The sequence below is a fragment of the Zeus faber genome, assembly GCF_960531495.2.
Source record: "Zeus faber genome assembly, chromosome: 6".
Taxonomy (NCBI): Eukaryota; Metazoa; Chordata; class Actinopteri; order Zeiformes; family Zeidae; genus Zeus; species Zeus faber.
Genome location: NC_137201.1, coordinates 29,687,317 through 29,704,355, shown reverse-complemented (window position 1 = coordinate 29,704,355; position 17,039 = coordinate 29,687,317). Strand labels below are relative to the sequence as shown.

The window sequence follows — 17,039 nt, the reverse complement described above, 5'->3', positions numbered from 1 at the left end:
GCGTTGCGTGAGGGAGCATTTAACTGGGATGGAGAAAAGGCGGAGGCTGCTGCTCCCTCAGAGCCTCGCAGACTCGTGCATCGCTTGGGAAGTCGAGCCTCGTCCGCCGCGCGTCTAACCGGCCGAATCAAATCAACGAGTCAGAAGATTTGAACAAACCTCTTCACTAAGTTGATCGTCAAGAACCCTTTAAAAAAACGACGACACACTTTCCATCACTGCTATCTGTCCTCATCCGTCCTCTAATCTATCCTCCCACTCCATCTATCCACCCAGCCTCCTCCCACTCTATCCATCCCTCTATTCATCCAGCTCTCCCTCCCTCTCTCTGCCTCTCCCTTTCTCTCCCTCTCCCTCTCCTTCCCTCGCTCACTCCCTCTCTCTCTCCCTTTTTTCCTCCCTCCCTCTCTTCCTCTCTCTCCCTTGCTCACTCCCTCTCTCGCTATCCCTCTCTCTCTCCCTCCCTCTCCCTCTCTCTTTCCCTCGCTCACTCCCTCTCTCACTCTCCCTTTCTTCCTCCCTCCCTCTCTCCTCCCCCCTCTCTCCCTCTCCCACTCTCTCCCTCGCTCACTCCCTCTCTCCATCACTCTCTCTCTCTCTCTCTCTCTCCCCCTCTCTCCCTCTCCCTTGCTCACTCCCTCACTCCCTCTCTCCCTCCCTCCCTCACTCCCTCTCTCCCTCCCTCCCTCTCTCCCTCCACCAACCAGTAAAGTCCTCCAGGCACTGGCAGGTGTACCCTCCCTCCCTGCTGCGGCAGCGTCCCCGGTTCCCGCAGGGCGAGGAGTAGCACAGGTCCACCTCCGTCTCGCAGTAGTCCCCGGTGAAGCCGGTGGGGCAGCGGCAGCGCAGGCCGCTGACGGGGCGGATGGGCCGGAACAGCACCGTGTCGGACGCCACGAAGGGCGCCGAGCCGTCGAAGCGCAGCACCGACACGCACTTCATGTAGTTCTCGCAGGGCTCGCGCAGGCAGATGTTGTCGTCGAACGGCAGCACGTGCTGCGCCGACACCTGGGCCAGCAGCGTGCGGTTCAGGTAGATCCGCTCCTGCAGGGCCTCGGCCGGGAGGAAGGTGCCCGGGGGCTCCGAGCCCGGGGCCCAGGGCGGCCGCAGGGCGGAGAAGGTGACGTTGAGCACGCTGCCGCGCACGTGCGTGTCGTTCTGCACGTTGAAGACGAAGACGCCGTCGCGGCGCGCCGACAGCACGGCCGCCACGCCCTCCAGGAAGCGCGAGAGCAGCGGGGACAGGAAGCGCTCCTTGGACATGTCCCCCAGGCGCACCGTGATGCTGTTGCTCAGCATGTCGTCCGTGATGATGGCGACCCGCAGCGTGCACAGGGCCGTCACCGCGTGGACGCCGTCTGTCGCCGGGAGAGAGAGAGAGAGAGAGAGGGGGAGAGAGAGGGATAGAGAGAGAGGAAGGAGACGTTCATTTTCTCCTGTTTGGAGCACGGTGTTCTTCAGGGGAGCGACGCGGGGAAGACACCCGTTTAAACTGGTGAAAGTCAAGAAACAAGAGGCATAGTTTTGCCTCTTTTCATTTTAGGCCGACGGACAAGAGATGAAGCGGCCGCAACTAAGCTTGTAAAGTTATAGTTATAGGTGAATGAAAAAAACCACTCAATCAAAGCGATCATGTCATACATTGATAGTAGTCACGATATATCTGATGCAGAATGCAAGGGAAATATTGACAGAAACCCCTGAAAGTCCTCGCGTATACGAAGCTAGAACTGTTCAAGGTTCAGGAGAACTGTAACTGCATGGCAGGAACTAGAACTGCAAACAGAAAATTTGTTAGTGTACTCTGAGGAATTCAAACTGTGCTTCTGTAATTGCAAATGAAGTAAAAGAAAAAACATTTATATAACCGACTTACGGTTTAACTTCATTTAACTCACTCTGCGGCTGTCAATCTGCCCATCTCTCAATTTGGCCTCTTTTTTTTTTTTTTTTACTTAGAACCTCATTTGTAATTACATTTATACTGAATATTAACTTATGCTCATGCTTGGTTGGGATTCCTGCTGTGCAGTTACCGTTCCTCTGGGCACAGTTCAGGTTCACTGGAGCAAAAACGAATTTCATACTCGTCCAACGAATCAAAGTCAGCATTATTGTCCTCAAATGCATCAGGGGGAAGTGACGGTGACGGCGTGCACATAAAGACACTTTAACGTCACCAACACGCGTTAACAAACCCTCTGGTTCTCCCTGAGTGCATGTATGTGTATGTGTGTGTGCGTGTGCGTGTGTGTGTGTGTGTGTGCGTGCGTGCGTGTGTGTGTGTGCGCGTGTGTGCGTGCGTGCGTACGCATGTGTGTGTGTGTGTGTGTGCGGGTGTGCGGGTGTGTGTGTGTGTGTGTGTGTGTGTGTGTGTGTGTGTGTGTGTGTGTGCGTGTGTGTGCGCGCGTGTGGGTGTGGGTGTGCATTTGTGTGTGTGTGGGTGGGTGTGTGGGTGTGTGTGTGTGTGTGTGCGCGTACGCATGTGTGCATGTGTGCTGGTGTGCATTTGTGTGTGCGTGTGTGTGTGGGTGCGTGTGTGTGTGTGTGTGTGTGTGTGTGTGCGTGTGTGTGTGTGCATGTGTGCATATGTGTGTGCATGTGTACCTGTGTCTGTGTGTGTGCGCGTGTGTGTGTGTGTGCATTTGTGTATGTGTGTGTGCGTGTGTGTGCGTACGCATGTGTCCATGTGCGCATGTGTGCGTGTGTGCGGGCATGTGTGTGCGGGCATGTGTGTGTGTGTGTGTGGTGTGTGTGTGTGTGTGTGTGTGTGTGTGTGACGCTCCTGCAGCCGGTGCCCTGCACAGTGGGCCCCTCCATCAGCGTTATAATGAGCAGACAAAGAGGACAAGGTTTCCACTCTGTTGCACTGTCCTCTCCCATAGTGTCAACGGGGACAGAGACGCCGCACGGGGAACTGCACACGGATCAGATGGTTTCTGAGGACACGCGCAAACATGTAGAGCCGGGCAATAATTGGATATTATCGTCTATGTTTACCGCTGTATTTTATGTGTGTTGCAATGGAATAGCGTCATGGTGAAATGATATCGTGATGCACGTTTTGTATGTTAGGGTTTACTGTATATCTTAATGCCAATAAGCAGATTTGACTGAAATATCAGGTCTTTGATGTTCGAGAGTAATTGAGAGTTTTATTTCATCAAATAAATTAAAATATTATGACATCATATTATTACATTTCACTGCATATATGTATGGAAGTATGTATATGTATGTGACAAATAAAAATCTTGAATCTTGAATCATTGCATTATCAAATATTTCATTGTGATGAACCTCATTGTTCCAAGCAGCACCCGACAGCCCATTTCAACAGGTTAGCCTTTTTTTTTTTTTTTACTAATCTTTGTTTTAAGTCCATTTTGTCCAAATATTTTTTGAACTTATGTCCCATTGTGTGTGTGTGTGTGTATTTTCGATATTTTTATGGGCAAGACATAGGCATAAAGTTTTTTAATTTTTTTTTCATTGTGTGTCGACTTTCTGCCCCTGTGAAGCACTTTATAACATGATGTGTGTTTTAAAAAGTGATCAAGAAATAAAGCTTTACTTACTTACTTATTTGCTTATGCATACAACCAGATATTACGATAAATATATTGACATTGTTTAGAAATCCATATCATTATCCTAATAATAACTATATCGTATCACCCACACCCGTGCAAATGTGTGCGCATATAAATTATCGTTCCATTTACATATGTATGTATGTATGTACACATTTGTGTGCAAAATCAATGAAATAGAGCATTAAAGTTACCTTACTTCACATGAAGTAATCCTGCACGCACACACACACACAGACCCGCGCACACACACACACACACACACACACACACACACACACACACGCACACACACACACACACACACGCACACACGCACAGAAGCGTACAAACTCCAGCAGCAGCTGGTCGGGCAGATAAAGGATCAGGAACAAAAGGCTTCTCTGCGCTCAATCCTCTGACATGCACCATAATTACAATGATTCAACTCCAACAAGGTTTTTAATCTTATTATCAGACCCGTTGCGCTTTAGATTTGTGTTTCATGGACGTAGGGGAAACTGGGGACTCCAGTCTCAAATCAAAAGCCGCTTGAACAACACCCCCGCATCGCTTCGCTCATTCCCACTTTGGATTACCTCAGAAAGTACACGGTATTTACTGCGTGTTTCATTGTGTTTGCTGACTACAGTAAATCTCGGTGTCATTCCTCAGGTAAGCATTATTTAATAATTAAACAACGCTGACTCCAATGAGTAAACCACCAGTTACACATGAAGATCCCTCCCGCACCGTCTCCATTACACTGGAGATTAGATTTGAGGAAATGCCTTCACTCTGCCTCTTTACATTCTGCTTCAGCCTACACTAAGATATATATAAAATAAGATACGATGACAAAAAATCTGATTAAGAAGAAATCAGACGCGATCAGATCAGATCAGATCAGATAAGGTGAGATCAGATCAGATCAGATCAGATCAGATAAGGTGAGATAAGATCAGATCAGATCAGATCAGATCAGATCAGATAAGGTGAGATCAGATCAGATCAGATCAGATCAGATAAGGTGAGATAAGATATGCACAAATTAGTTTCCATGTGTAGTCAGTAAAAGACGACAAAACAAAAGAACAATAGCTTTTGCTTCCTGTGTCCATGGAAAGCACACTGCCACAAGCTTCCCTCTGTCATTATAAAACCACAATTTCTCACCAACACGACGTGAAATGTGTTTGAATACAGAGAAGAGCCAAACTGCCTCAGCTCCTGAAAGCTCCAGCGGTGGCACGGACTCAGACGCTGTTTAACGAGGCGAGAAATCCATCCCGGCTGTGTCGGCCACGATTCACATCCAGTGGATCAATATGCCGCTGCATCGTCAAATACAACCTCAGCCGTCGCCCGAATGTGGTCTTAGACCGCTCCAAAAATATTACTCTACGGAGGAAATTAAAATAATTTTTGCCAACACTCCCCGTCACACATTCCTGTCGTACTTTGAAACTTGGTTGTTTTACCGTCCTTGCCTCTCTAATGCCTCGTAACCTTCACTGAAAACAGGGATCAAACTAATGAGAGAGACGTAGCGACATATCTATGAAAGTGAAACAAATCTAAACCCAACATCGGAAATTGACCTTGTCTCCCTCCCCGTGCGGCAGCACATCACACAAACCATCAGCAGCAAACCAAACCAAACGCCCGCTCTCACTGGAAAACACTTGCAGGCCTCCACGCCGGAGCCATCACGCACGAAGCCACGAGACAGAAGCGGACTTTGACGGGGACGGTTGAGGAGACGTCCGGGGGCCGAGGGCGGGGCGGCGCCAGCGGGCATCACGGTGGCCGGGGATTCGGTGTCCTGCTCAAAGGCACCGGGGGCACGCCGCCGGGAGGAGGAGCCGGGGATCGAACTGGCCGCCGCACGAGCCGCGACCCCCGTGATCCCGATGACGGCGGCGACGGCGTCGCGTTGGCGGTGGGTGTTCGGGAAACCGTGTCCACCGGGTGACGAATAAAGAGGAGCTTCTGCAGGACGTCCAGGGTTTATTACCCATCAAGACAAACAACGGAAGATAAATCTTCTTAAAATTTTATATTAGGTTCCATTTCATTTGTTCAATGACACCAATAATGACATGATATTATAACTTTATTACCTATAACCCACAGTATGTCTGGTGGCGTAGCCATGGAGCATACGCTCGTTTATCTTTAAATACATAACAGCACATCAACAGAGCGAGCGCTCCGCAAGCGGACGCTCTTCGCCAATGTTCCGGGAGCCCGAGCCAAAGTAATTTGGCTAAATGTTTGTGAGTGAGCGTTGAATGGTTTCTTTCATGGCTCCCCCTGCGAGGTCTCGCTGGGTGACTTGGTTTAGCAGCTGTCCGTCCAGCGGGGCCCGCGGGCGGAGCTCGCCCCGGATAATCAGATTACATCTCCTGCGCTCCCGTCATTAACACGGAGCAGAGTTCAGCGTCAATCACGCAGATCTCACACAGATACTTTACATCTAAGTGTCCGGCGAGGAGCAGGTCGACTTTCTGCTTCTGGACCCCTCAGTATTGATTGTTTGACAATATTTTGGGGGAATGGGGGAATATTTTTTTCGTTTTACACACCAGACCTGGAGTGATGTGGATGTCATGACCAAGCTGGTAGAGGCGTTGACTGAACAGGTACCAGGTCTACAAAGTCCAGAAAGCCTGCATTACTTTACTGTGATGCTGCCTTGAAGGCATTTAACGACATCACCACATTATGATCATTATGAACCAATATCCCCGTCCATATCCAGTCTCATTTCACGACATCGATATTGAACCGATCCATCTATGGCGCAGCCCGACCTCTCAGACCTGCAACACCACGCCCATGTAAAAACGCGGTGCAGATACAGGCTGCACGCCAGGTTCGGGGTAAATCTCCTGCATTCAAGTTTTCCATTTCTCCCCCCGAAAAAAAAATGCCCCCGGCTATGACAGCTTCCTTCTTTTACTCACGAAACAGGAAATCATATCAGACGTGTCAAATGTATTGACGCCCACAGTGCAAAAGTTCCCGGGGCGGGATGTGTATCTATGAAGTGAGGGCTGCCGCAATCATGACATTTTATTTGAAGATGAATTAGAAATAATCGAACATAATTGCAATTAACTATATAATTGTTGTTAATTTCACATTTTTTTGTTCATTTTTTGCCACTATCATAGTCTTCGCCTATCATGGTACAATAGTAGACATACAGGCAGACAAGTTTGTTTGCCTCAGTCCGAGTGATTCTCATTCTGTGTATCACAAAACTTCTCACATTGGTTTAAACTCTTATGATTATGAAATCTGACAATTGTATAATCTCAGGCGATGAAGTAATAACAGTGACAGCTCTAGCCGACGTTACTCTTGATAATCTACGGCAACCATTTCTGTTTCAGCTCTTGTGATTGTCATGGAGTCAGCTGTGCCGTGACCGGCATCTACTCCATGCGTTCCTCTGCTCCACTTTCAAGTGCAGGCGCTCACGGAGATCCATCTAAAAATCCAATAAATAAACAACACGCGCGGAGAAACGTTATCGCTATCCGTGTGAAATGGCTTTCAGGGCCTCCCTGCACCATGAGCCAGACCAGCATTTGCTGGTTGGAGCTGCTCCAACGTCCTCGGCTCCTCAAAAAGAGGGGTTTTGGCCGGGGAACAGTCGGTGTTCCGCCCCAGTTCCGGTCCCTGTCCCGGTCCCAGTCCCAGTCTCAGTCTCAGTCTCAGAACTAGTCCCAGTCCCAGTATTAGTACCAGTCTCAGCACCAGTCTCAGTTCCCAGTACCAGTTCTGCCCCCAACCTGCACCCTTCACTGGGCAGAGCAGCTCTGAGACGGGACAAACAGGACGTTTCAGCGTCTACACACGTCTCTGTTTGTCTTTGAGATGAAAACGATGACGCTGCTTCTTGTGACACATGGACTAATACTTGAGCTTGGTTGGGTGGTCGGGTCTGACTGAAGAGTTCTCTTGTTTGGGGCACTTAGAGTTATTCATATTGTTGAAAGAATGGGTCTTTGAATGATTCTGAAACATTTTATAGAGATTTCTTTTTTTTTTTTTACCAAATTGTGCCCAATAATGGAAACATAGATGGATTGACAGACAGACAGAAGCTCCATAATAACCTTTTCATTTTTTATTATCAGTGATTGGAGAGTTCAGCTCAGATACGTGTGGTTTGAATTCCATTTTAAGGGACTTTATGCTGTACTTGAAGAGCAGGTATCTGACTTTCTATCGCACTAGAATTATCTGCAACCCCTGCAAGTACTACTCCAGCTGAACTTTTAAGTGTGAAAGTGCAGATATCCAGACGGAACCAGCGGGTCAAGCCAAAACAGCACCGTCAGCACTTTCAACGCAGATGGAATGTGTCCACACGCCGATATGAGGAGGCTCACGATGTTGAACAAGCACTTCTACTTTCGATGCTTGGCTGAACTTTAATACTTCATCGAGTACAATGTTTTACTTTCACTCGGGTAGCAATACCTCTTCCGCCTCAGCGAACAGAGCTGAGCGGAGCTTCCTTCTCGGGTCCCCAAAAAGCCGGGGAGAGAAAGAGGAGCTTTTGACCTTTATTAGTAGAGGAATGTCTACTTTAATGACATGCCTCCTCCGCTATGAAAGAACAAGGCCTTGGAATCTGGGGTGGAGGACTGGAGGAGTGGAGGAGTGTCCTTTTTCCTCCTCTTCTTCTTCTTCTTCTCAGTGTTCTTCCACCCACCGGGGGGGGGGTCAAAAGGTCCCAACGGAGCGCGAGCGGCACCGCCACGCCCCAGCGGTGGAGAAGCAAGACCAGAGAGAGGGGAAGGAGGGATGGTGGGATGACGGAGGCGAGGGTGAGGGAGGGGAGGGTGAGACGACACAACAGCTGGAAAGGGGGAACTGGAATAAGGGGAGATTGAGTGTCCACACGGCCACGCCTTCCTCCAGGTCCTTCCTCGTGCGTTGCCTTCTCTTTTTTTTTTACTGCTTTCTATTCTGTTCCCTTATTATTGTCGTTCCCTATTTTTACGTGAGCTGCTCTGACACTGTCATTTCCCTCCGGGGATGAATCAAGCATCCATCCATCTACAGTATCCATCCATCCATCCATCCATCCATCCATCTACAGTATCCATCCATCCATCAGTCATCTATCTATCATCTATCCATCCATCTATTCATCCATCAATCTCTATCTCTCTATTTACAATGTGTTTCAGCAGTAATGTCTAGGTCAACAAAAATCAGAAAAAAATGTTTTTTTCCCCCCAAGATATTACAGAAGTGAAACTATTACACTTGCAAGATCACAAGATATTGTGACGATTAATCATTTTATATATATATATATATATATATATATATATATATATATATATATATATATATATACACACAGTACATATAATTGTGTGAACTACAGTAAAACATGAAAGAAAGTTGTTTTCTGGCAGTGAGTAGAACCAACGTTCTCCTTTTAAGTGCAGTACAGGATCCAGACAAACCACCTCCACAAATGACTGGGACTCCAGTTTAATTTGACAGTCGGGTCGGGCGTCAAAGCCCGTAAATCGCGCTAAGTGTTATTCCGAAAAGGAATTGCCACTGACTGACAAATGACAGCACAATTTAGTGCACTGAAGAAAATAAAGTTTGGGAATTTCCGATCCAGACACTTCACAGTCACTGAGGGAAGTTTGAAATCGGGCTTTTTGTCTTTGACTTCTGGAGCCTGCTGTGCGTGCCCGCGCGTGCACACTGAGCAGCCCGTAACTGCGAAACCAGCGACAGCAACGGTCCTCAGAGTTTTTCGCGGCCGTCGCCAGCACACCAAGCGGAGAGCTTCACATTTCAAAAACCAACAAACAGCGCGGTCAGAGCAGAACAAGTACTGTGCTGCAAACGCAAAATTAATTCCATGTTCTTCTCCCTTTTTTAGACGAGGGAACATCTCCGCTCTGCCGCATTCTGATGCGATTAGCGTCCGCCGTTAGATGTTCCCCGCGTGGACCCGGTGCCCAGGGAGCCGGGGCGGGACCACGTTCAACGGGCCGCGCCGCATCTTCCCCGTCGCCACGGTGACCACGCCGTCGACGCCGGACTACGTGCGCCTGCCGACTCCAGCTCATCGAGCCGGTTGGACGTGGAGGGGAACTCCCCGGAGGCCTCGCCAGAACCGTTCAACCGTTTCTTCTCTTTGGTTGTTTTCCATTTTCCCTTTTTCTCCCCTGTAGATTTTTTTGGCCGACAAAGACTTTTTTTGTTTTTTTTTCTGTGTTTCATCCAAGTTTTATCAGACAGATTCACTCAACCTACGACCGGGGCCCCGCACCAACTTTTAGGAGGGAATAACAAATTGGCAACAGTGCTTCAGCTTTTGGACCGAAAAGGTTGTCGAATTGAACCATCCCATAGAAAAAGAACAGAACAGAATACAACTTTAATATCCAACTGTTGCTGGAAAATCATGTTTGGAAAAAATAAATACTTGAAAACTACAACTGAGTGAGACCAATAGTGAGATCGATGGATAGATTTCCGAACAGATGTCGAGGTATAGCACGCAGGTTGACCACGGGGCAACCAGACCGCGCAAGGTGGTTGACAAATCCAGTTGCCGGGGGCAACGGGGCGACCGTTTATTGTCCAGTCCTGCAAAAGACAGGTCGGTGAATTCAGTCGGATCTGCAGAGCTTCCCTCGGAGGCTGTCCAGCTCGTGCATTCAAAATACACTTCCATTGTCTCAATGCAGCTTGAATTCCAGACCCCGTGCCTGTCCTTCCAGCCCCTTCTGTCCTTCCAGCCCCTTCTGTCCTTCCAGCCCCTTCTGTCCTTCCAGCGCTTGTATAAAGTCAGGTTCAAGAAAGACAGATGGAAGCACGTGTCCTGCTTGATGTCTTTGGGGCGGAATCCCTCCTTGTTTTGGATCTGGAAACTCTGAGGGGAAAGCGGTACAACCAGACTTCGAAACGGCACAAACTCTATTCAAACCAAACTCCGTGGAGCAGAGTGAAACATCCTGCCCCCAAACGCTGTGCTCCATTTCAGGAATTTGAGATTTAGAAGCTTTAGTCCCAGAGGTGGGCAACGGCCTTTTTGGCCGCCGGGTGTTTGTGAAATCTCAGAGGAAAATACCTTAACGGCGCTCACACGCTCTGCCGCTAATTTCAACAATTCCCATTTCGTATCCCGCGGCAACCTTTATGCCACGGGGAAATAAAAGCCCTCTCTCCGGTGAGTGGCTCGCAATGGCCTGGGCTTATAACCAGCTCCACAGCACAACAATGGCTCCAACACAATTGAAACGGCATCCCATGTCTACTCATTAAAACGCACACACACACACACACACACACACACACACACACACACACACACACACACACAAATTTACAATACATTCAATCTGGTGTGAGTCACAGAGCGACCGGCAGAAGAAACTCACTTTCTCCAAACATGTTGAAGCCCCACCCAAGGTGGAGTTGGAATCAGAAAAATGGGAAGCGTGTGTTTCTGCAAAGTGGTCAAATATATGCACCTAAACACCACCAAGTGAAAGCTGAGCGGCTCTGCTTTTGTCTCATATTCATCTCTTCATCTCAAATCCAAAACCTCCGTACGTATACAGCCCAAATAACTGTGGCAGGGGGCGAGGGGGGCGTGGCTAAGCCCCGCTCTGCCGGCGCAGCTGCTCCGACTCAACCCGATCCGCCCGCTGGTGCCGGTCGGTCCGAGTCGGATGGGAGAGTTTTCTTGTTCGTCGTTTGTCTTGCAGGTGGGATGGCGTGGTCCAGGTGCCCAGACCCGGCGGACCAGATGGCATATATATATACATATATATATACTGTATATATACATATATACATATATATATACTGTATATATACATATATACAGTATATATACATATATACAGTATATATATATATATATATATATATATATATATATATATATATATATATATATATATATATACTGTATATATACATATATACAGTATATATATATATACTGTATATATACATATATACACTGTATACATATAAATATATATATATATATACACACACTGTATATAGTAGGAAATCCCATACGATTATTGTGATAGCTAATTATTTCTCTCCCTATTCTTACTATAGTTTTTATATTTATTACTGTTATTTATTACTATGTATTACTATATAACTGTTAATGGTTTTTACTGTTGAGCTGACCTGACTCTCGTCCAACACATTTCATTGAATTGTTGACCCTGCGTAAAGTTACATAAGACGAATAAAACCGAAACTTGAAACTTTCATATTGCCCAGTCCTGATATCGTGTGTGTGTGTGTGTGTGTGTGTTTTGACAGTCTTATTAGAGTGTAAGCATCAAGATGAAAAAAAAAACCAAAAAACCCCAAAGCCTGTCTTTCACCGGCGTCTTCCCTCGTTCTGTGATGTACAAACAGCTCTGTGTGAGTCTGACAGAAATCTGCATGGGGACAAAGGCCTTAACCCCCCCATCCCGACTCAGGACCCCACCCCCCTCTCCCATCCCCCCGTGCTCCCCCTCTACATCCAAAGGGCAACCCTTCCCCCCTCCACCCCATCCGTCTTCCCATCCCCAACCGCCACTTCTCCAACCCCCGGTACACCCCCCCCCCCAAAAAAACCCACAGTGAGGAACGTCCCGCCCACTCCCAACGCGCGGGACCGGTCCCCCGTTGCCATGGCGATACCCTAGAATCTGCCAAAGCCTCTCGGCCTCCGAGTGCTGACCCCCACCCCCGGCAATCCCCCACCCCCACCCCCAAAAACTTCACTTTTCTCCTCCTCTGTGGAGAGCCACTTCGCAGGCACAGTCGGACAGATCTTTTCTTCTGCTGTTTGGGAGCAGCACGACGCTCCCGACGCTCCGGACGCTCAGGACGCTCCGGACGCTCCCGCGGGTTCACATCCCCGTGAAACGAGGCGGCGGTGTGATGCGGCGGAAAAAACGATGGCTGGCCTGCATTTCAACACGTCTTTGTGTCTCGACGCGATCTGTCCACACGCGAACAGGAAAGATGAGGAGGAGAGGGCGTCCCTGTGGAAGGTGTCGCAACTCAAGTCGAAAAAAAGGAGGCGGGTTCAAACTTTGTCGGAGGCGGACGCCGTGCGCTGCACCCGTTTAATCGGCCGACAACATTTCTCCACCGGGGAAGACCTTTGGGTGGAAAGATGGAGGAAGGGGTTGCCACCGCGTCCCCCTCCGCCAGAAATGGTGGAAAAGCGGCGGTGACAAGCAGCAACTGCTTTCGCCCGCGGCAAAAAGGTTTCACTTTTCTCCATCATCTTCTGAGTCGAACGACTCCCACAATTGACGGGCAGGGGAAGGCGGATCGCCCGAACCACCTGCACCACCTGCACACCACACGTTTGTTTAGCAATTGTGGAAGGAGAGAAGGGGTTGAAGATTATCCTTACCACCCACTTACATTTGAGTGCGCACGCACGTACAAACGCACACGCACACACACACACACACACGGTGCACGTTCTCCAAATGCTGGACTTGGAATGCGTAACAGTGCATAACCACGTGAGTGGAGTCCTGAGGCGCTACCCGTTCACCTCTCATGTCCGCTGCCCCTGCCCCTCTGGGCACGGCGCCCTGAGACACGTGTGTAATTAACCTGTCTTGTCGTTCTGCTTCGGCGCCTGAAGCCAATGTTGTAACTGACACATCATGTTTTAAACTGTTACTGTGGATTCTACGAACCAGGAAGACGCATTGAAGGGCAGGGCAGCGGTGGAATTTAGGTTTGACTTTTACCCGACGCCACGTGCCTGGATCTGAGCAGGAGCGAGGAACTTTACAGAAACAACCAGGCAATAGGGGGCTGAATCTAAAGTATTCGTGCCCCCGACACTTTTCGCAGATAGATCATGTCCGTGACCTGGGTTTGGATCAATTTGACTGGGATTCCGGCTTCTCCCTCCTCACTTTTCGACAAAGCCTGTTTTTGCGTGTTGAGCCATGAGCGTCATGTTCAATCTCAGTCACTGACTTGTCAGACACTGCGCCGTGACCGTAGCCTCCCTAACAAGTGCCATTGTCATTCTGTCACCAAGTTTAGGAAGGCGGCCACACCTGGACAACACGGCGCACACGCACACACACACACACACACACACACACACACACACACACACACACACACAATGATGACAGTGAAATGTGACATCTGCATGTTATCCTATCCCAGCCGTCCTTTCTCCAGGGGCGGCCATGACTTCTTTGGCGCCCCGGGGACCAATTCCAGGTGGTGGATCCATGCCGTGGTCAGGGACAGGACAGGAACGTGTTCTGCCTGCGAGACCCATGTGAGCACGGGGAGAACATGCAAACTCCACACAGCAGGGCCCCTCATCGGGAGACAACCCGCCTGAGCGTGGTGCCACCAGCGGCCCAGGCGGGAATCGAACCCAGGACCTCCTTGCTGTGAGGCGGCAATGCAAAGCAGGATCTCATTTTTATGTTTCTTTATTTTTACTTCATGAAGACAAAAGACATATCACTTAAATACCTCCGCTTTTGAGATGCGGAGAGGTGTCTATCCCTAATTTCCCCAGGAGCTAGCGCCCGGTCTGAACCCTGCACCGTATCATTATCAAAGTCAAGCCGTGACATCTTAAACGTCTGCGGTAAAATACCTGAAAGATTCCCTCGCCTGAAGCCACATCTCCTCCCACTGCGCTCCAAAACACGTCCCAAGGTACAACATGGCCGACGTCAGCTTTATGGGATCCACTGATACCATTAAACAGCTCACACACACGAGGGGGGCGGAGACAAAGGTATCGTGTCACGATTTTTGTCAGGCAGGATCATGAGCCACGATCGGATCATGATTCTTTTTCATGTTGGTTTTTAAGACTGTTTTGCAAGTGACTGAACAATACAACCAAACTACTTTCCCTATTGAAAAAAATATAGCCCTACTAGGCACCAAAACCTGTACTGTTTGCCAATATTGGTTTATTTGTGTGTCTCTTTATTGGCGTGTAAAATGGCTTAAACCTCCTTTGTCACTATCAAAATCGGTAAATACATTTTGTGTAATATTTAATGTTATTTCTCATTTAAGTTACTCGTAAATCAGTTGTTTGCCTATTGCGGATGCATTTTAAATCAGATTTTTTTTTAAGAAGGAGAGAGGCTCTTTATTTGTTCATGTTTTACTAAAGGGTTTAACTGGAGCCAGGCCATACAGCACCGCCAGCCGGGCATATCCATTCATTCCACTCCAAGCACGGAGCGGTCACTAGCCTGTCGTGGACCAGCCGGCCATTATAGGCAGCTGCATGTGTAGTATACAGCTGTTAAAAAATTATATATATATATATATATATATATATATATATATATACATTTTATTATTATTCTTTTTTTTTTTAAAACACTGGTATCGCATTGGTACTCTGTATCGGCCGATACGCAAATCCTGGTATCGGAACACACACGCGCACACACACACACACACACACACACACACACACACACACACACACACTCTATGAAACACTGTGTTTCCGTACCAGATCGGGAAGAGTCGTGTTTCAAGGAATGCAGTCTGACTTTCAACTGTTTTTTTATTTGGGGTTTGTTTTTCACTTCTCTCTAATTTGATTTGAGAACGCTTCCCTCCGTGCAGAGCACACGGTTGTTGCCACACGAGGACCGATATGAACCAGTACAAACAGAGCGCCACCGTCATGAAGCCACAGAGGAGATGAAAGCTTTGTTTGTGCAAGACGGGCATCAGGTCGGCAATTCGGGGAAATTCAATCAGGAGCCGCAGAGGGTTGAGAGGAGAACCGCTGAAGTGAGATGCTGTGACTCAATAAGTATTCTTGGCAAAGTCTGGACGGATAATTCGATTGCACGGAGCGAGGGCGAGGCCCGACTCCATGAGCACAAGTACAGACGCACTGCGGAAGCAAAGCGAACGGGTGGGCGCACTAGAGTTTGCTGAAAAAAATATTTTAAGTTCTCAATAAATAAATCAGCAAAGTGCTGCAAGCGCAGTGATACATTTGTAAGAGATAAAGAAGAGTGAAAGGGAAGGTCCTCAGGTGTTTTGCAAGAAATGCAGGTGTCGTTGTGGAGGCGTTCCTTTCTTTTTTTTTTTAATTACCTCAATGATGAAGCTCATGTGACTCACCACAGATAAAACACAACCCATCCCTCTATTCATTCATCCACCCATCCCTCTATCCACCCATGCATTCATCCATCCATCCAGTCCATCACAGGCCCAAACACACACACTCACACACCCTTCATTCACAGCTAGTACGTCCCAATTTAGGAACCCCATCGATCCAGGCGGGAGAACCTGGAGCCAACCCACAGGAAGACTAGCAGCACGCAGCCTCCACGCCGCCGAGCTGTGAACACCCAACACTCGGACGCGGTTTAGATCGAGCACAGTCCTCCGCAGTAAACCGAGGACCCCTGGCCCCTCTACGTGATGGAGACGGACATGTAATTGCTGCCAATCATCTCGATGCCGGAACCCAAATTCTTGCGGGACACCCAAATTGAGGCAATTGGCAGCGGGGAGCAAGTCGCCGCACGTTGTGGGTCCAGCTCCAGCGCGTGCAACAGGAACGAGAAATGCGGATACGCGGGGGGCTTCCCTCTGACACGATATAATCAATCATTATTTCATCACCAGAGATACGAGACTCTGCCTGGGGCAAAGTCTTCCGTGGGCAAGAAGTGTACACTTGAAGTGAGCGTCAGCTTACATGAAAGGACTTTCAAATATCTTCCCGTTTCTCACGTCTATCGGTGTTACATCTAATGAAAAGGGAAGTGCTGTATACAAGTAATCCCCGTGAACAACCCCCAATGAGTCCCGTCTTCACATCCAAGGCTAGACTGCGTCAGGAGGCAGAGCTTATGGACGAGACCATTTTGGAACATAATGAAAAAATAACAAACAAAACAACAAAATAAATGTGTTTCTGTGATCTAGCGGCAGACACGTGAATTACGTTCCCATCTGTAATCAAAAGACACCCATGATGGTCCGACATAAACGCAGGTTCACCGTGGTCGTCTGAAGACCTACAGTAAATAATGAAAGGTGCACGCGTTTTTTTTTCCCCGTTTCCACGTGACCCACGAAACCCACGAAACCCAAACGGGGCAGAGACTTCACAGCAGAGCACACAAATGATGTCCGTGTTGTCAAGGCAACCAGTTTGATTGACAACGACAACAGCATGGGAAAGCCGGGGGGGCAGGTTATTCTGAGAAATAACTTTCAGAGATCAAAGTTGAACGTTTACAAGAAAAAAAAACTTGATATTCTGAGATTGGAAAGTCGGTAATTTGCCAGAAAAAACGTGAATAGTGGGGGGTTTTTTTTCCCGTGAAGGAACCACGTCGCTTTGCTTTGCAAGGTTTGGATCAACCTCACCACAGACGGCGCCGC

General features: G+C 48.3%; 1 protein-coding gene across 1 annotated transcript in view; it reads right to left on the bottom strand.

Moving 5' to 3' along the window:
- Positions 1-17,039, bottom strand: part of LOC307232048 (cadherin EGF LAG seven-pass G-type receptor 1-like) — a gene marked incomplete at both ends in the record, with an annotated part of 53,606 nt that overhangs the window by 32,093 nt on the left and 4,474 nt on the right. Inside the window, one exon of the mRNA XM_080002929.1 lies at positions 705-1,358. Coding sequence (XP_079859055.1) covers positions 705-1,358 — 654 coding nt within the window. The remainder of the gene's footprint in view (positions 1-704; positions 1,359-17,039) is intronic.